Raw genomic sequence first — 21135 nt, forward strand, 5'->3', positions numbered from 1 at the left:
TACAAAAGGAAGGAGCTGCGCGAGTACCCTGCAGAGAGATCTTCGCAGGCAGGGCAGGGTGACACGTGCAAAGGCCCGCGGGGGGAGAGGCCCACCCACCTAAATGAAGCCCAGTGTGGCTGGGCAGGACGTGGACGGAAGAGAGGCAGGAGGGTGACCAACTTATCTGGGTTTGCCTGGGACTTTCCCAGTCTTAAAACTCAAAGTCCCGTGTCCTTGAAATCCTTCCGTCCTGGGCAATGTGAACACTGGTCAACTTTTCGGCAGGGTTTTCAGCAGAGACTTACAAGCCAGGGAGGAGAGTGCAGATTTATTCTAACTTCAGTGGGGGAGCAATTAGAGTTTTAAGCAGGAACAGGAAATGATGTTTGACCACTAACTACTCAAGGTAAAAATACAGGAATCATCTTGATTCATTTCTTACCCTTAACCCCACATCATCAGCCTTTCAATGCTGTCTCCAAACTCTCTCAAACTCACCAATGTCTCTACTTTCTGTTCTTACTACTCTAATCCAAAGCCCTACAGGGTATTGATTAAAAGCGTGGGCTCTGGTACTGGCTGTGTGATCTCCAGGAACCTCCTTAACCTCTCTGTGCATCAATTTCCTCATCTGTCAAATGGAGATAATAGAAGGGTGGTAGGGAAGATTGAAAAAACAAGCATATGTGAACTGTTTTGACTAATGCTGGGCACTTCACTAGCCCTCAGTAAATGCTGGCTTTCATACTAATAGTTTGAACATTCATTTTTTTTTCTTTTGTTGTTACTATTTATTTGTTTTGTTTTTACACAGCAAGATCCTTTTTGACCCACCTCCTAGAGAAATGGAAATAAAAACAAAAATAAACAAACGGGACCTAATGAAACTTCAAAGCTTTTGCACAGCAAAGGAAACCATGAACATTCATTTTTGATGGCAGGATTCTGGTAGCTCCTTACCCGGTCTCCCTGCTTTCACTATCACCCCCGACCCTCCAACCCTTCCACCGTCTATTCTCCGTTAGCAGCCAGAGACATATTTGTAACAAATCAGATGTTTGTCAGCATCCTCCCACCCTTCTTCAAATCCTTCAGTAACCTCCATTTAACTCTTGGAATAAAATTCAAACTCCTTCCTTGACCTCCAGGACCCTTTGTGACCTGAGTTATACCAGCCTTTCTCTAGTAGCTTTTCAAGTTTTGTTTTTATTCTTGAAAACTGAAATGTCACTACAGTATTTCAACATATGAGCTGTTGCCACTACTACTACTACTACCACTTCTACCACTGTTACTATTCTCCAATTCTGGGAGGAAGCCAGTGAGCCAGTTCAGTCTGAGGACACATGACCTTATTCAGCTCTATGAAAACTCCGGCTATTAAGTCTTCACATGTTGACTGCCCTTCATCCCCTCCATTCTTTCTCCTGCTTCTCCTGTTACCTCTGGTCCACACCTCTTAACTTTGCTTTTAGAATTCGCATTTTTCTTCCCCTATGCTGCACTCTGGGAGAATCTCAGCTTGACATTCCTATGCTTGCTCTTCATAATTGTTCATTCTTCCCATCTGCCCCGAAAATGAGTTGGTACTGGTCGTCTGAATATTTGTATTTTTTATTTCTAAGATCCCTAATTCATTCTTTCTTAAACTCTCCCTCCTTGATAACCTACTCAGGGACATCATGGCTGCCACAGTCCGACTCATTCCTGCACTGTCAGTCTTGCTTTTTCTACTTGATCATTCTCATTAGCAAGATGTAATATACCACCCCCCTTTTTTTAAAAAACAAACAAACAAACAAAAAGCCCACTTATCTTGATTCCATAGTCTCCTCTGGCCACTACACTAATTATCCCCTCCTTGGTAAAACTCCTCAAAGAAATCACCTCTACTCCCTACCTCTATGCCCCTCCTCCACGCTTTCTCAAACTCACTCCAGCTGAGGTTTTGTCCCCAGACTCCACCAAATTTGCCCTTATCAGGGTCTCCAACGACCTCCACGTTGGCACACCCAGTGATCATTTGGAGTCCCATTCTAGTTCATCTATCACCAGAACTTCTCACACAGGATCACTTCCAGGCTCTTAAAATGCTTTCTTCACCTCACTTATGGGCCAACGCGCTCATGATTCTGCTCCAACTTTACTGGCCATTCCTCCTCAGTTTTTTGCATAGTTCCTCCTCCTCTCTCCAGCCTCTGAAGGTTGGACTTGTCCAGGGCGCAGTCCTGGGGCCTCTGCTCTCCTCATTTATACTAACTCCCTAGATGAACTCACTCAGTCTCAGGACTGTGTGCCTGCAGTCTGGTTCTTTCTCCTGAACTCCAGTCTTCCACTCAACATCTCCATATGGAGGTCTCCTAGACAACTCAAGTTCATGTCCAAAGCCAAACTCTTGGTCCCATCTTCCATGATGCACCCCTTACCCTCTGTCCCTCCCTCCCTCTGGTCATCTTTATTCTTCCAGGCCCCTCGACTATTCTCTATCTCACCTCACATCCAGTAGGGCCACAGATTTTGTTGGCAACCCCTTCAAAAGATTTCCAGATGTTAACCATTTCTTACCACCTTTAAGATGCAATGTTCCAAGTCACTTTGTTTCTTACCTGGGTTATTGAAACAGTCTCCAGTTGGTGGCCTCGTTTCCATCCCTCATCTGCCATGCTCGAGTCTCTCCATGACAGTCCAAAGTATTCCTTTTGGGATGTTTACTCAAATCTTACCAGCCCTTTGCCCAAACCCCCATGGCTTCCCCTGTTGCTCAGAGAAAAAGCCAGAGTCCTTCAAATCCGTAAGTGATCTGCCCTGGCCCACATCTGATTTAATGTCTAAGGCTCTCACCCTTGCTCAACCTGCTCCAACCATATAGGTCTCCTGGTTGTTCCTTGAAGAGTTTAGACATCCTCCTGACTCAGGGCCTTGGCACCCACTGTTCCTTCTGTCTGGAACGTTCTTCCTCCTGCTACCCATTTGACTCATCTACTCCCTCTCTTCTTTGAGGGCTTTTCTGATTCTCCTGTATAAATAGTAGCCCCTCCCCATTCCTGTACCTTTGAAACCTCTTACCCCACCTTATTTCTCCCCACAACACACATTACCTGACATATATAGTTACTGGTTTCATTAGTTATTTTTTGGTCTCTCATAACTGGACTTTAAACTCCATGAGGACCGAGGCTTAGCCTTCTTGCTGTGATTTCCCCAGTGCTTCAACTGTGCCTAACATATAGAAGGAACTCACTCAATCCTGGTAGCATCAATGAATGGGCAGATGAAGGACCTTGGTTCTGATTTCTTGGATGCAATATTCCATGTTATCTCTCTAAAGATACTGACTCTACTTATTTGAAAATTCTGTTCTAATTTCTACATTGACTATTTTCTCAGATGTAAGTTTTCAGTTTATTGAGTCTGGAATTCTATAATTTCTGTCTCATTTTGTTGATGGTTTTCAAATGTTTGGTAATTTTTTTTATTATTATTGTGAGTCATTTTTGTAGTGAAAATCCCTAACAGATAACTCTCTGGTTTTGTTTAGATGGCCCACTTTGGACAAGCCCACTTTTGCCTCCAACCTCTCCTCTTTGGGCTTCTGGGATTAAATCCTGAGGAACACTTGGGCACAGACAAGGAGCCGTCAGCAATGTAGGGTAAAAATGAGGTGTGTGAGTGAGGTCCCCAGAAGCCCAGAGAAGAGAAGGTAGAGGTACAGTGATGCTAAATGATGCCCATCACTTGGCTTTGGAAGAGTAAATCTGTCCATACTGATGAATAAAGAACAGCCTTATCAATGAATTAGAAACATTCCATTAGTGAAAAAAATTCAGAAAAATTCTTTTTCTTCTATAAGAAATCATTGTGTCTACAGAAAGTTTCTATAAAACAAATCATTGGTCCTTCATTGAAGGGCTGACCTCTTTGGCCAAAATGAATTTTCCAGCCAACTGTGTCAACAGCTTAATTGTGCTCCCTTGAAATAAAGCTATGCTTGAGTCAAAAAGACAACAAATAACAAGTCTTGGTGAGGATGTGGAGAAAAGGGAACCCTCATGCACTGTTGGTGGGAATGTAAATTGGTACAGCCACCATGGAAAACAGTATGGAGGCTTCCCAAAAAAATTAAAAATAGAGCTACCATACAATCCAGCAATTCCCCTCCTGGGTATTTATCCTAAGAAAAGAAAAACACTAATTCCAAAAGATATCTGCACCCTTAAGTTCACTGCAGAATTATTTACAATAGCCAAAATATGGAAGCAACCTATGTGCCCATCAGTAGACAAATGGATAAAGATGTGGTAAACACACACACACACACACACACACATACACACACACACACACACACACACACACACACACAATAGCATATTCCTCAGCCACAAAAAAAGAATGAAATCTTGCCATTTGCAGCAACGTGGATGGACCTGGAGGGTATTATGCTAAGTGAAATAAGTCAGAGAGAAAGACAAATAGTGTATGATTTCACTTATATGTGGTATCTAAAACAAATGAACAAACACAACAAAACAGAAATGACTTATAGATACAGAGAAGAAACAGGTGGTTGCCAGAGGGGAGGGGGGATGGAGGGATGGGGGGATGAGAGAATAGGTGAGGGAGGTTAAGAGGCACAAACTTCTAGTTACTAAATAAATGAGTCACAGGTATGAAATGTACAGGGTGGGGAATATAGTCAATAATTATATAAAATCTTTGTCTGGTGACAGATGGTAACTAGACTTACTGTGGTGATCATTTTGTGATGTATAGAAATACTGAGTCCCTATTTTATATACCAGGAACTAACACAGGGTTGTAGGTCCATTATACATCAAAAACAAACTCAGAAAAAGAGATCAGATTTGTAGTTCTGAGAGGCAGGAGTTGTGGGGAAGGGGAATTGGATGAAGGCAGTGAAGAGGAACAAACTTTCAGTTATAAATAAGTAATGTATAACATGATTAATATAATTAGCACTGCTATATGTTATATATGTAAGTTACTGAGACAGTAATTCAGTAAACTCTTAGTAAATCCTAGGAGTTCTCATCACAAGAAAATAAATTTTATTTTTTAAAAATTTAATCTATATGAGATGATGAATGTTCCGTAAACTTACTGGGGTCATCATTTCATGACGCATGTAAGTCAAATCATCATGCTGTACACCTTAAACTTATACATTGTATCTCAATAAACCTGGAAGAAAAAAAGCTATGCTTGAATAACTCCAACAAAATCTGGAAACCGGTTGACACAAGAGAAACAAGATTGTCCTACAGTTAGACAAAGAAGGCAGTCACTTAACAGGATGGGATTTCTCAACCCCAAATCTTTACCTCCAACAGACCTTAATGATGCCCACACTGCTTGGGTTCATGCCTCTTGGGAGTATTGGCCAGCATCCTTTTCCCCTCCTGTCAGCTACTCTGACTAGGGCTCATTATTCTCTTCCCCAGCACTACACACTCTTCCCTTCCACACTTCTCTCCACATTGCTCTGCAGGACTGGAAAGAAAAGGCGACCACACTGTTTAGCACAAGGTGAGCATGGAACAAACTCTTACTAGAAGACTTCCATTTGCCCTGAGCTTTCCCTCCTTCAAAATGCAAATGTAATAACAGCCGAAAAGCCTTCCCAAGGCTTGGTGGGAGAGGATATGTCTGGGGATACAGAAAACAATGTGGAAGGGATAAGCCTGATTGAGGGAGGCTCACTGAGAGACAGAAGAGACAGAAGCCTGATGGTGGATGAAGGGGGTGACAGTCAGGGGAGGTGGAAAAGTCCTGGGGCAGAGATTGGTTTTTTTTTTCATCTTTATTGGAATATAATTGCTTTATAATGTTGTGTTAGTTTCTGCTGTATAACAAAGTGAATCAGCTGTACGTATACATATATCCCCATATCTCCTCCCTCTTGCGTCTCCCTCCCACCCTCGCTATCCCACCCCTCTAGGTCATCACAAAGCACCGAGCTGATCTCCCTGCGCTATGCAGCTGCTTCCCACTAGCTATCTATTTTACATCTGGGAGTGTATATATGTCCATGCCACTCTCTCACTTCGTCCCAGCTTCCCCTTCCCCCACTGTGTCCTCAAGTCCATTCTCTATGTCTGCGTCTTTATTCCTGCCCTGCCACTAGGTTCATCAGTACCATTTTATTTTTTTTGCAGTACGTGGGCCTCTCACTGTTGTGGCCTCTCCTGTTGCAGAGCACAGGCTCCGGATGCGCAGGCTCAGCAGCCGTGGCTCACGGGCCCAGCCGCTCCGCGGCATGTGGGATCCTCCCAGACCGGGGCATGAACCCATGTCCCCTGCATCGGCAGGTGGACTCTCAACCACCGCACCACCAGGGAAGCCCAGTACCATTTTTTTTAGATTCCATATGTGTGTGTTAGCATATGGTATTTGCTTTTCTCCTTCTAATTTACTTCACTCTGTATGACAGACTCTAGATCCGTCCACCTCATTACAAATAACTCAATTTCATTCCTTTCTATGGCTGAGTAATATTCCATTGCATATATGTGCTGGGGCAGAGATTTAATCCACGCCACATTTCTCCAAAGGCAGAAGATGCTGGAGGAAGAACGCCAATCAGATTTGCCATGCTGAGCCAGGTGCCGGATCCTGGGAGAGAGCCAGCGTGCCGGTCTTGGGGGAGCAGCAATACTCTGAGGGCAACGGTGCCAGTGAACTTGCTAAATCTCCATTTCACTTGCTCATCTGCCCCCACAGTCCTCCTAAAGTACCAAAGTTCAGCTGAGTCTGATTAAGAGGCCCTCGTGATGATCTGAAATGTCAAGTGCTCCTACATCCTAATAATATGCATCTGGAATACTTCCCAGATGAGAGAAGACATGCTTCCCTTTGATTTAGAGTTGGAAGGATGACAGAGTGGAGGCAGTAAAGATGATGAAAAGAAAAGCATAAGCCAGGTGACAACTCCCATGACACAGAGAAACCAACAATAGGGAATCAACAAATTATGTGAGATGTTGGCATCTGTGGCATAAACAACAGTGATACCACCTACAGTCATCGGTGATAAAACACAGCCACCTGCTGTGGTACACCCAGGTTCTTACAGGACCCTTTCCTTAGATGAAATACAAGCTTCTAGGTCCAGCATTCAGGACCGTTACTCTTTGGAGAGGAAGGAAACATGCATGCTGGTCTTTAATAGCGATTATTTTCCTGCCATTAAACAAATGAAGAAAAGAAATACATTACTACTGAACCACACTGTGCCTGGTATAAAAATGTCTCATTCTTTCTAAGTTTGTGATCTTCTCATGAGTAAGGATGTATTAGTTTCCTGCGGCTGCCGTAACAAAGTATCACAAACCAGGTGGCTTAAAGAATAGCAATTTATAGTCTCACCAAGCCCCAAACCAAGGTGGCACCAGGTTTAGTTCCTGCTGAAAGCTCTAAGGGATAATCTGGTCCATGCCTCTCTCCTAGCTTCCTGTAGCTCCAGGAGTCCTTCGGCTTGTATATCCATCACTCCAGTCCTCCCTCTTCACATGGAGTTTTCCCTCTGTGTCTTCACGTTGTCTCCTCTCTGTGCGTGTCTGTCTCTGTCTCCAAATTTCCCCTTTTTATGAGGACATCAGTCATATGGGACTAGGCTCCATTCTAATGACTTTATTTTAACTTGTTTACCTGGATAAAGACCATATGTCCAAATAAGTTCACATTCTGAGGTTTTAGCGGGTAGGACTCCAACATACCTTCTTTTGGAGGACACAATTCAACGCATAACAAAGGAGTTGGTCCATTTTGATGAAGCTAGAAAAAACTCAGTGTGGGCCATCCATGTGCAAATTGTGTCCTGCATAACTGTGGTGTTTTGTAGAGGTATGCCTAAGGTTCTACAAACATTGATTCAACTTTCATTTAAAAATACATTGAAAACCCACCACAGACATTCAAACGTGATACACGTCACTCATGAACACCAGAGTACAGCTTGTGCTTCCTTTATAACACATTTGGTTTTGTTTGGTTTTGTCCAGGCCCAGGAATAAAACCCCTTGTGCCACGTCCGTGCATGTATTCAAACTTCAAACTAGTAGGTTACTGATTTAACACAATTGTCACTTTATAATGGTCTTCTTGGAATTCAAGCCCTGTGCTTGACTGTATAAGTGTATAAACAAAGTGTATAATACTGCATGAGTTTGTAAGTGTATAGGCGAGAAGCCTCCTAGAGCTTAATTACAAGTGTCTAGATGCCTCTGCTCACAGAGGGTCTTCCCTTGGTTCTGTGGTTAATCATGTAAGGGAACACATGGCATATTGACAGGATGACACTGGGTATGAAGAATGGCATTTCCGTAAAATGTGGGTACCCTATTAGTAAAGCCTCATTAGGTTGCAATTGACAGAAACCTATGTCAATCTAGTTTAAGTGAAAAGGGGACTCTGTTGGCTATTCCTCAGAGTGTTTCTTCTTCTTCTGTTCCTCACTGTAGAATTTCCCATGTGATTTCCTCCACGCTTCTGTTGGGGGTACAATGCATTGGCTCACCCATACACATTCCAACACTAAGGCCCACTTCTTTGGACTACAGAAAATGGAAATCTAAAACTACATTTCCCAGATTCCCCTGTGGCTAAGGTTCTCAGGTGGTCTAGGTTCTTCCTGAATGAGGTGAAAGTGGACAACTCTTTGGGTGAGCTGGAGGCACAAGCACTTGGCTCTTCAGGACAGCTCTTGAGGAGGTTCTAGTGTTCCGTGTCACGGGTGCTGTGTTGTGCGACGCAGTAGCCGTGGGACAGCTGGATGGTGTCTCCTGGCTACTGTTATTCCTGGCTATGTAACCTCCAAACCTAGTTGTCAAGACCTTCTGGCGATTCTGTGAACCACCAAAATATCTCAAAATTTTTTGGTTTTTCTTAAAAGGCCTTTCTACTTAAGTTAGTTAGAATAGATTCTGTTGTCTGCTACTGAGAAGTGTGACTGACACAATGTAACTCCAATCACCAGTACACACACTGATGACACCAGCTCTGTTTCTTCAGCCCACAACTCCCTCTGAAGCTGAAGACATATTTGACTGTCTCCTACACAGTCCCACCCAGATGTCCCATAGGTCCCTCAATCTTCATAGACTCCAAACCAAACTCCCCCTCCAAGCTTACTGTTCCTCTGTTTCCTTTATCAGATACCACCATTTTCCCAAGTGCCCAAGCCAAAATCTAAGACCCATCCTAGGCATGTCTCTCTTTTTCACCACCAAGTGTCAATTAGTGAGTCTTACTTAAACTCCTGAATATGTTCCTTCTTCTTGAATCTTCCTGCCCCATACCACAGTTTCTTATCCTACCATCCCTTGCCAAAACAAACTGTCTCCTGTCTTCTATCTCACTCCAATCCAACCACCCATCACACCTCCTCCATAGTGATCTTTCAAATACCCAAATATAACCATGTAATCCCTTTGCTTGAATGCATTAAAGATTTTCCTCACCATTATTATGGTTTCAGGTTGGATGAATGATGTGAAACCAGAGGGCATGTGTGGCAGAAAATGGCTAAAGACTCACCAAATCCATTTTCTCTTTCTCCTGAGAGCATGGCTAGACCAATTTCCAAGCCTCTCTTCCAGTTATAGGGCTTAGTTATCAGTCAGATCTGACTTCAAATACCAGCTCTGCTATTGTAGCAGTTAGCTCCTGCCATGTAACAAACCACCTTGAAGCTTAGTGGCTCACAACCACCACCATTTATTATGTCTTACAGGTCTACAGAAGGATTAGTGATTTTGCTGTTCTGGACTGAGCTTGGGTGACTTTTAGCTGGGCTTGCTCATATATTGGCACTTTAGTGGGTCAGCTGGGGGTTGCCTGGTCTAGGATGGGCTCGGCAAGGAGACTTACCTCTGCTCCATCCTGGAGGAGATTTCCTCCTCCAGCTGGCTAGCCTAGAGGCAAGGTTTCAAGAAAGAGCAGAAAGAAGCATGCACACACCATCTTGATGTCTAGGCTCTGGACTGACTCACCCTTTAACCACATTGTTTTGGCCAAAGCAAATCACAGGCCAACTCAGATTCGAGGGGGTGGGGAAATAGACTCTCCCTCTTAATAAGAAAGGCTGCAGACTCGTATTGCAAAGGAAGAAAGTAAAGAACTGCAGCCATTCTTACAATCAAAGTAGCACAGCTACTCACTAGATGCGTGACCTCTCTGGGCCTCATTTCCTCATCCATAAAATAAGGGAAATAACAGATACCTCACAAATGAGATAATGGAGGTAAGACAAAGTCCTCAGTAGAGGGTCTGGCACATAGTAAGTACTCAATGATCCTTCATTACTTTTATTTTTCACATCTCCCTGCAATGTTTACCATTGTGCCTTTCTCATGGTTGGAAGCATTTGTTGAACAAATTAGTCATGCACCTGGCTCAAACGACCAGCTAGAACAATGGTCTTTTAATGGCTCATCACGTTTCTAGAGCTAACACAAACCCACACTTCTCACACTTGGTCACGGGCCCATTTGAAATCATCCTGTCCAAGCTTCACATAGATCCCTTTTAAAATATATCCTCCAGCTGTCCAAACACAGTCTGTCCTCTGTGCATGTATCAGAACAGGAGAGCACAATTCATGTCCCTCTAAAACAACTGACTGCAGCAGTCTTCCAAAAGAGAATGTGCATGAAGCTTGCTAATTAGGACACTTCAAACTCCCATTTCCAACAGATCAAAAATCATCCAGAATTACGCTAAGAAATCTTCTGATTTGCTTTACGTGGTAGACTGACTACACTGATGGCCCATGTTTCACTCCTCCCTTTGGTGGTGTCTTCCCACACTGACTCTGGGCTTGGTCATTGGATTTGCTTTGGCTAATGGAATGGTAGCAGACTTGATACAAACATAGGCTAGAAACGTAGTTGCTTTTGGCCATTTCCTCTTTTTATGGACCCCCCGTCACCACTATGAGAACATTCCAGATTCAGCCTGCTGGAGGGATGTGAGAGGTTGCAGAGGAAAGCTGAATCATACCAGCTGAGGCCATCTTAGACCAGCCAGGCCCCAGTGACCACAGATGTATGAGTGAGACCCGTCAAGATCAGCCACCCGTGTCATTTCAGTGGAATGCCCCCATCAATCCATAGACTTACAAGAAGTAAATGAATAGTTGTTGTGTTAAGCCATTCAGTTTTGGGATGGTTTGTTATGTGGCAGTAGTTAACTGATTCAAATCTATGTCATCATTCTCATCAATTCTATCATGAATGTCTTCTCTTTGCCTTATACTTTGGGGGGCAGAGGAAGAGGAATGAGGTTCCTATCAGTAAACCGAGACAAGAACATCCACTCTGAAATTAAATATCTGAGCCTACTAAGCTGGCCAAAGTGAGTGCGTTTGTTTCAAGCTCCCCAGGAATAAGTGAGCATTTGGAATAGCCAGTCACCATCTCACATTAAATCACTTTTCAGTGTGATTGACTCCAAGACGAGAAAGTGAAGGAACATGGAATCTTGGCTTGAGTTGGTGTTTAGGAGAACCTGCTGGCTCTGCTCCCAGACCTAACGTCGGACTTGAATGATGACGCTTAGCAACACCATGCCTCAATTTACCAGGCTGCTCTACAGGAAATATTTGAGTTTAACATGAATGGGAGGCCCCAAGAGCTCTGTATAAGAATTACTGTTCTAAGTGTAAGTTATTTTAGGATTACAGCTATCTGGCATACACTAGACTTTCTATTATCTGACTAGTGGATGGGAGCCGCAGCATAAAAAAATACCAAATAACCGATACTAAAAGTCTGTACTGAATTCCATTATGGTGAAAAAATATATTGGCAACAAAATTACCTTTCTAATTATGTCTTATTCAGACGAACATCATTTTACATTTCCTGAGTGCATGCCACCAGGGAAGAAATGCTTTGCCCATAGGCGATCTATAAATTTGCTAATCTATAAGTATCTAATTGAGAATTGACTGTTGCCCAGATTCTATACAGCAGCTCTTCAGTTTAGTAACTGTGGCTTCACCTCTTCATTTTCTTGTCCAAAATAACTCAACGTTTTCCCTGCTTTCTCTTCATCCATTCTGACTCCTGTCTCAAGTAGCTTAAAGAACTCGTGCTAGCCTTCTTTTGTGTGTGTCTCTATGTCCACAACATCCAGTAAGAAAAGACAGAGATTCTGGTTCCTCTGTGGACACCCATAGGCAGAAGATGAAAGATTCTCTGTTCCCGAGGGACTAGTTGGAATTTTTATAATCCCTAAATTAAATGTAAATTTCTGGAATAAATAATTTGCTTAGATCTTTTGCAACACCCCAGGAGATCTATTTCCAGTTACTCATGGAGTAATGCTAAACACACACAACTAATTTAAAGTACAGATATTCACAATGAAACACGAGAAGAGGTCGTGCTCTCTCTTTCTCTCCCTCTTTCCCCTTTTCTTTTTCTCTCTCCCCCTCTCTCTTCACAGATCTCAGTTTAAATGTCACACTCAAGAAAGAAAGCATTTGAACCCTTATCTAAATTAGGTCCTAATACATCTTTAAGACAAGTATTGAAACTCTTTATTATTTGTTTACCTACATATTTAGAGTTACTTGCCCCCACTAAAATACAAGATCCATTGAGAACAAGGATCACTTTTGTTTTCATTGATGCTCCTCACAATGTAGCACAGTGTTTGGCACACTGTAAATGCTAAATGAATGAATGAGAAAATGAATAAATGGACAACTAAGATATACCTTGAGGACCAATTTTTTTTAATTAATTTATTTATTTATTTATTTATGGCTGTGTTGGGTCTTCGTTTCTGTGTGAGGGCTTTCTCTAGTTGTGGCAAGCGGGCGCCACTCTTCATCGCGGTGCGCAGGCCTCTCACTGTTGCGGCCTCTCTTGTTGCAGAGCACAGGCTCCAGATGCGCAGGCTCAGGAATTGTGGCTCACAGGCTCAGTTGCTCCGCGGCTTGTGGGAACTTCCCAGACCAGGGCTCGAACCCGTGTCTCCTGCATTGGCAGGCAGATTCTCAACCACTGCACCACCAGGGAAGCCCAAGGACCAATTTTGATCAATTGTAGGGCTTCAAAAAAAATGATTCTGAGCCTGGAAGAGTTCTGTGATCAATGAAAAAGTCAGCCTTGGGTCTAAAAGCAGGCTTTCTCAATGTCAACACTATTGACATTGGGGTTGGATGATTCTCTGCTGTGGAAAGCCAGCCTGTGCATCATAGGAAGTTTAGCAACATGCCTGGCCTCTACCCACTAGATTCCAGCAGCACCACTACCCCTCTCCAAGAACCCACCCTAACTGTGACAAGCAAAAATACCTCTAGACGTTGCCAAACGCACCCAGCAGGGCAGAATTGCTCTCCTCTCTCTCATCTGAGAAACTCTTATTTAAAGGGGAATGGTGGGACTGGGTATTATTTGGGGAGCCAAATATTTGCCAATGTGACAACGGGCACCATGAAGAGGTGATGATATTTTAGAGGGAAAGGTAATACCTTTATATTCTATTTAAAGATGTTTGAAAACCGTGTTCTTGGAACCCTAAACCTTCTAGAATTCTGAGAGGGTGGAGTTTAGCTTTGGGAATGTATATTTCTTATAATTGTTAAAAACACTTGAGTTATGAGTGCTGTTGTATGTCTGAAGCCATGTTTTAATCTTCTCTCCCCAAATTACACCCTCCCTTTCACTCTATTTAATAACCCCTTCAGGAAGCAAATACTCTGAGGGTCACCACCTACAAGTAGGAAATCAATTACGCTCACTTTGTGATGGGCTGGATGGAACAATACAAAAAGGCTATTTTATTAAAGCTTAATAGCCAGTTTGCCAAACAGAGACGATAGTAATACCCAACCTCCTGTGCCTCTCATGGCTGAGTGAAAAAGGTGAGAAAATGCTGGCAGAAGTGCTCTGTAAACAAGGAAGTGATCTGCAAAGATCAGCTGGGTGCTTCTCTGAGCTTCCGTAGCCACACGTGCCTTACCACAGGACTCTTCAGTGTCTGGTTATCTACCCCACTGTATCCTGAGCCCCTCTAGGGCAGAGCCAATGTTCCGTCCCTCTCGGCCTCCAGACCTTAGTGCAATGCCAAGCTCTATGCTGGGACACAAGCACCAAGTTCACCGAATGCACGGTCAAGTTATTATTGTTTCCATCTGCTCCACATCCACTCTCCCTTCTTGTAGTAATAATGCGTCCCCAAAATGCATGTGGTATTGGTGGGACCATCCATCAACATGCACACCCTCCCATGTCCGAGAAGGAAGAGGACCCAACGACCTAAGACAGCTCAGTCAGACTCTTTTAGGAACTTGAGTCTTGATCAAAGCGACACAAAGAGAGAAAATGCTCGGGGCCAATGTATCCCCACACAGCACCCTGAAGCAACCGCTCTTTAGTTCTTGATAGCCAGATCTCCATAGCTAACCTCTTTCCTGTCTTCTCTGAGAAAGAGTTCTTCAGTTTTTCCTAACAGCTACCCTATTTGCTTCTGTTAAATTTTGCCCTTGTTACGTTAACCAGAGCTTGTCTCTGCTGCTGACCAAAGAGCTCTAGCCCAATCCTTACCCCTAACCTGCCATGATTTTGTTACTATATCAGATCCACCTCATTGTAACATGAACCATCAACTATGAGACCAGCATAAAGTCTATTTTCTTACCATTTGAAAGGTATATCATTAAAATAACCAGTTAGTATCTAAAAATGTAACATAAAGGTTCTATGATGTGAAAATAAATTCCCAAATTGCTCTTTAGCACTACACAGATTGTTGGAAACTATACCAGTTTGATAGAGACTATTCCATTCAAACATTACCCATCCTGAGAGATGCTGTCTTCTATTAGAATATAGCAATGGACAGGAGTCCAGTTTTTTTGAGTCTCATTTCCAATTATACCTGTGTCTTTGCATGGTGAACACTGAAAACAACCTTCAGCATTTCAGAATTTCTCCTAAAATTCTGCCTCATGGCTTTTGCAAGGTGCCAGGGGTCTCAGAAGAGGCTACCTTTCTCTATTTTCTTTAAAAAATACCTAAACACAAGCTTAACAGAGGGTCAGAATTACAATTTCACATCTCACCCTCCATTTCTTCTGAACAGGGAAGGTGATTGCATAAGCTCTATAACTGATGGGATCACATCTCAGCCTGGCAATGCCTGTAGGTTAAATTGTATTTAAAAAAAAAAAAAAGGATTTTAAAAGATCAAAATCACCATGGCAGGATGGAAAGTGGGCTTGTGCTCATTATGTAAGAAACTGCAAACTTCAGACCTGCTAATTTTATAGTTTTGCATCTGAGATGGAAAATAGCATTGCCTTTTCAAACACGCAAGGAAAGGATGGGTAATGGAGCACACGGATTAATGGAGGGGATAAGCTAAGACTCCTTTGAATAATCAGCTTACCATTGTAGCTTTCCTGTTAGGTGAACTCAATTCTTCAGCTTCCATTTGAGTATTTCTTTCTTCTCTGACCTTTAAGAGGTAGAAATCTGATGGCATAAGTAGACTTAAAAATATCCCAGGGTAATTTTCTTAGGATGAAAACTTTGCCTCTTTGCCCTCGTTCTAATTTCAGAGTTTCTTCTCTGCTTGCTACAACACTGGGGAGTGTTCCAGCTCTTGCTTCAGTCTGGTGTCACATTTCTGAAGATAATAAGAAAAAACTACACTTGGGGTGCTCCTCATAGCCACAGCCAGTGTCTGTGACCTTGAGAAGTCAGGCATCCATCTGGTACCTCAGTTTGTGCAATGTGAGGACAAGACATTCTCCAGGTCTGTCAACAGGGTCTCACTTATGACTGTGAAGCCGGGTGTAGCTATAAAACACCAGATAAGTGCACTAGTAATAACCGCAGGGTCCATACCGTGAGTACGGGTTGAATTCAGAGAGGATGGAAAGTGCTGCTAACAGGAGAGATCACTTTGATGTATACGTCTGTAGTGAGTGTGTGTCAATTATCTGACTACCGAAGTCCCTTCCCCCACACACGTTGATGTCCACTGTACAGACCTGACCCTCCTATTTGCCAGGAGCCTGAGCCCACGTTTGCTCTGGTTGAGCCTCTGTTCCAAACCACACTTCCCACACTCTGAGGCCAGTCTAGAGAGGGAGAGTGCACAGGCGGCTCTAACAGTCAATCTATTCCTGTTAAATCAGCCTGATTCTTGCCGGAAATTAATCAGAAAGCATAATCAACCAGGGCAGACTGCTCTAGAAAACAAAACAAGAAAGGAAAATGAAGCCACCCAAATTATAGCGAGTCTCTGATGCTGGCAGGGACCCCATCAGCCTCCTGAATGCCAGGTTTGCCTCCTGCCAGTTGCCCCCTCCTGGTGTGTTCCTTCTTGTTTGGCAAGGGGAATATAGGTCTTTGTCAAATATGCTTTTGAGTTCCCTGAACACAAATAACAGAAAGACAGATAAGAAAAGAAAAGAAAAGAAAAGGGAAGAAGAGGGGAGGGAAGGGGAGGGAAGGGGTGAGATAGGAAGGGACAAAAGGGGCAGAATCTCACTCCACATTTCCACTAAGATATATTTTGCCAACAGAGAGATGAGGAGGCTGGAGAGGGAGGAGAGAAGTGAAAGTTGAGAGAAGGAGAAGACAGAAGGGAAGGAGGGAAAATTCTGGGGTGTGGGGAGAAAGAAGGAGAAGAAGGAAAGCGAGAAGAAAAGGGACAATGAGGAAAGAGCAGGGGAGAGGAGAGTCCAAAACACACAGCAGATTTCATTTCTCTTCTGCCTAATATTTGACTTCCGCCAGGTTGTACGTGCAGACTTGCTTAGAGGTGACGGTTGTACAGTTTATTTTTGTTTTTAAAGGCTTGCTTACTTCATTCCTAGAGATGGAGCTCTGGGAAAGGTGTACCAATGACTCAGCCTCACTTAAACTGAGCTCTCCCTCCAAACTCGGACAAGCCATGTTCCAGACAGAGAAGCCTCACTCCCTGCCAGGCCTGGACAGAGCCCGAGGGTCAGTGGAGCACAGGCTCTCCTTGGTCACTCCATGCTCCATGGCCTGCAGAAGCTGCACCGCCCCCTGCCACCATAAGGCACAGAAAGCCTCTGCCTTTCAGTACGCGGCCTTCCAGAGGAAGACCTTACTGCCAACAAAGTGATCTTATTGTTTTCGCAGGCATTTGTTCACCCCTTAATAAATAATGAAATTAGGTCTTTGGGGAGAAGAAGGAGAGAACTGCCAATAGGAGATTTAATTTGCTGTAATCAACCTCTCTTAGCATGCAGAGTCACACGGTACGAGTAAAAGAATTAATCTCTACCAGAAAGAATTGCCTTTCGGTGTTATGAATCTAATCACTTATGAGGCTGAGTCGGCAGTCTGGGTTTAGACAGACCTCTCAGGAATCAAAGCCACAAGATCAGGTTTCAAATACCATCTGAATGGTACACTTCATTGAATTTGGGGGCCTTTGGATTACAAAAGGAACGGAATGCAAATAGAGGCACTTGGCCTCTTTTAGACACCCCTTAAATGTTCAGAAAGACGTTTAGGGAATGAATAAATAATTGTAGGCCTCTGGGCTGCCTGTGTGAGATGTTCCTTCTTGATTCTATTCTCTAGGATGGATTGTCAGACCTGCCAATCATCTCCAGCACCCCCATTATACTTGGGAGATGTGTTTGCTCTGTGCATACTGTTCTACAATCCTCCCAGGTCGAATTTCATAGCCCAGCAATGCTTTTGCCTTTGACATTCTCCTAAGCGGGATTTATTGCTTCCAAGACAGATGTGACTTGAATCGATTATGCCTCTTAAGCAGGCACTCTGGAAGCAGCCTCTAGGTTCTCTGCATTCCTTTTTGCCTGACTTCATTCAACTTGCAAGCTGATGTCAGAGTATTTCATCATAATCTAATACTGTTAAGAGTCCTTTGGGTATGCAACTGAGCAGGCTATGTTACCAACCAAATTCCGGATGTGGTTACTACTCTTGAAGAACTTACGTTTTGCAACACACAAACATCTATTAATATCACAAAATGCAGCCAGAACAGGAGGAGGTACCTAGACGTTATATTTACATGCTGCTGACCTCTCATTACTGATGAACTTAGAAGATGAAGTAAGTGCATTCATTTGTCTTTGGGATGGAGTCAAGAAGAAGCAATGTCAAAAACTGAACGGAAAATAACCGAATTTCCAAAGATGCTCAATAAAGATTCTCATTATAAAACACATATCTCTGGTTGTCTATTTCAGAACTCAAAACTACATATTACCCATGGCCATCCCCAAAATGTTGGGGTTCCTTAGCATTTTATAAGTTTGACAACACTAATCTTATAGAGAGTTATTTCAGAGGTGCTCTGAGCCCGGGGGTACTAGGTAACATGATTCTAACTGACTTCAGCCATGGACCTAGACCATAACCACAAATAATGTTTTGAAAAGTTTAATGGTTTTGGAAGAAAATACATGAAGGTGGTATTTTTAGATTAATCACAACCCACCTCACCCTATATTAGTGCAAAAGAAAAACAGGAGGCAAAGAAATAACATTTCCAGACACTGTACCACTTTCCGACCTGACTTTCTATGATTATTTTTCTCTGGAAGAAGACCCGACTGACCTTCCTTTCAGAATGCATGACTTAGCGGAATATCCACCATACCTTGCTCCATTTTTTCTATCTATTTAATTGAGAGAATTCTAGCAGGCATTGATTTGGGATCAGGAGAGAATGAGATAATAAAATGTTCCCACACAGTAACCACATTATAAGGGATATCTGAGTCCCATTGGATAAATAAGGGAAAAATTGTGATCAAAGTCACGAAGGATAAAAGTTGTTAAATGAATATGGTATTTAGGGGGAGGAAATATTTCCTTAAGCAACATTAAACATTCTCGAAATCCAGTTCTAGGCATTAGTAAGCTCATACGTGAAGGAGAGGGAAAAGGTGAATGGTTTTTTACTCGGTTAGATTTTGCAAACAGGAGTTTACAGAACATCATTAAGGATTCATCTAGATGGTTCCCTTGGCTGTTGTATGATCTATAGGATTGGGTCTAGGCACTGAGGAAAGCTAATCCTTTCAAGACCAATTTGCTCTCTTTTATTTGGTCAATTGTTCTAAATTTCCCTTTTTTCTGAGTTTTAAAATTGGTTGTTGTAGCTTCAGAATCTTTCCTTTTTCTGCTAGACAAGGCCTGGGGAGAAAGGAGAGGCTGAATGGGCTGCTCATAATAAAGGGGAAAAGGGAGAACAGTGAATAAAAATGAAAGGCTTTGCATAATGTGGGCCATCTCAATATAGGGGCTCAAAAATCCCGTGGGGCAGCTTCAAGCATTGACAGGTGAGAAATACACAAAAACCTTGCCAGTTAAAGTCTTATTGGTACAAGATCCAGGCTTCAGGATTGATTTTAAAAATAAAATGTAAAACAGCACCATGATAGAAACAAAAGCAAAGAAACCACAGTGCAAAATCTGATACAGAGCGGAACGCGGGAAACCACCAACCATTCTGACCTCACTGCCGTTGAACAGAAAACAAGCTCAGGAAGAAAGCCCCAGGACAAACTAACACAAAATCACCAGACCCAGAGGACATTGTCTGAAACGTTTCTAGATACTGAAGAGGTGGAAACAACAAAAAAAATCTAGTTCAGCTTGGCTTCACAAACACAGAAAACCATCAGTTCTCTTAAAACACCTGGTGTTTGCCTATCAACATATCTGGAGAGACCCACCAACAAAACCAGAAGGAGTAGATAAATTATTTTCTAAATATTTCAATAAAATAGTGCACAAGGAGAAACCTTGAAGAATCACATCTCAACAAAGCATGCAACGAGCTAAGCATCTTCTGTAATTAATTCATTGCTAGCCTTGCAAAGAAAAAAATAAGAAAAAAAACCAGTGCTGATTCGCTTACTGGTGGTGCATCAAATGTACCAAAATATTCATTAGTTACTCAGTGATGCTGTTTGGGATAAGTATTGCTCCACTCCAAAGCCTTTGCCAGCTCTGATGCCTGCCAAATTTCTATGTAAATGGGTTTTCACTTTCCAAGGCTAATGGGAGATCTGTTAAATTCTCAGAGACAACACGTATATTATTTTAAGCCCTATTACTTTGACTTAAAAACAAGCTATTTTAATACTAAATCCAAAATAATACCTAATTAGAAATCCAATACTCAAATATCAGAATGTCTGCTCTTCATCGCAAAGGCAGTTGCAATGAATGTGATAGATGAACATTTTTGAACAGCTTATACCAAGAAGAAAACCAAAAAGGTTACCACCTACTCTATATAGAATTTATTTACTGATCTCTGTACCTGAGCATCCATTAAGAGGTGCCTCATCAGCATCATGGAACTCTTCAGAGTCTCCTTTTCAGTGGGCAGAAACGGGTCTTGGTCCTCCTCCAGCGCCTTCGACTTGGTGACAATAAAATGGGATATCTGGTCATTGAGGGTGTGCAACGATTGTACAGCTGCAAAAAGAGAAAGAGCGAAAGTGGAATCACAGCAGGTAACTTTCAAAGAGAAACTGGCTACCAATTTTAAAGGGAGAAGTGAGGGTGTACACATAAGGTATGACCCAGGCAGGTGTCAAGAAGCGTTACATCCATGAATCTCTTCAACACATGTGTTGAACAGGTAACAGATTGAACACCCTCCAAATGCCAAGCCTATATGGAAACGCTTGGGGGATACAGTCGTGAGCAACACCAGACAAGATGCTTACCCTCGTGGAGCATCCAGTCCTGTGGGGGACACTGAAAAGAAACAAGTTAACAAATACTTCTATGAAGATGACTTTGAGTTAAGCGTTTATAAATTACAGAGATCAGCAGGCAGGAGGGAGAGCTCTAGAGTAGATGTACATTTATGGTAATATAGTTGGCTATGTTACCTCTAAACAGATGGCCTCTATCATTAAGTTTTGTGAAAGGACAGTGGCCATGTTTTCCAATCAGTACCACATGTGTGCTGGGAAGATTATTATTTCTCTACGATTCACGTAGCACATCTGACATGGTACAGATTTTACGATTTCACTTATTTTTTTGTGCTTGTTGCCTCTTTCTCCACTTTCTCCACAGTGCAGCTGGTAAGAGCAGAGATTTTAAGAAAAACCTCTTTGTTTATGGTTGTATGCCCAGC

General features: G+C 42.7%; 1 protein-coding gene across 1 annotated transcript in view; it reads right to left on the reverse strand.

Annotated features, from left to right (window-relative positions):
• KAZN (kazrin, periplakin interacting protein) overlaps positions 1–21135 on the reverse strand; it is a 1131324-nt gene that overhangs the window by 825752 nt on the left and 284437 nt on the right. Inside the window, exon 2 of the mRNA XM_060141382.1 lies at positions 20305–20462. Within this exon, the coding sequence (XP_059997365.1) occupies positions 20305–20462 (158 nt within the window). The remainder of the gene's footprint in view (positions 1–20304; positions 20463–21135) is intronic.

This window comes from Lagenorhynchus albirostris, chromosome 2 (assembly GCF_949774975.1).
Source record: "Lagenorhynchus albirostris chromosome 2, mLagAlb1.1, whole genome shotgun sequence".
Taxonomy (NCBI): domain Eukaryota; kingdom Metazoa; phylum Chordata; class Mammalia; order Artiodactyla; family Delphinidae; genus Lagenorhynchus; species Lagenorhynchus albirostris.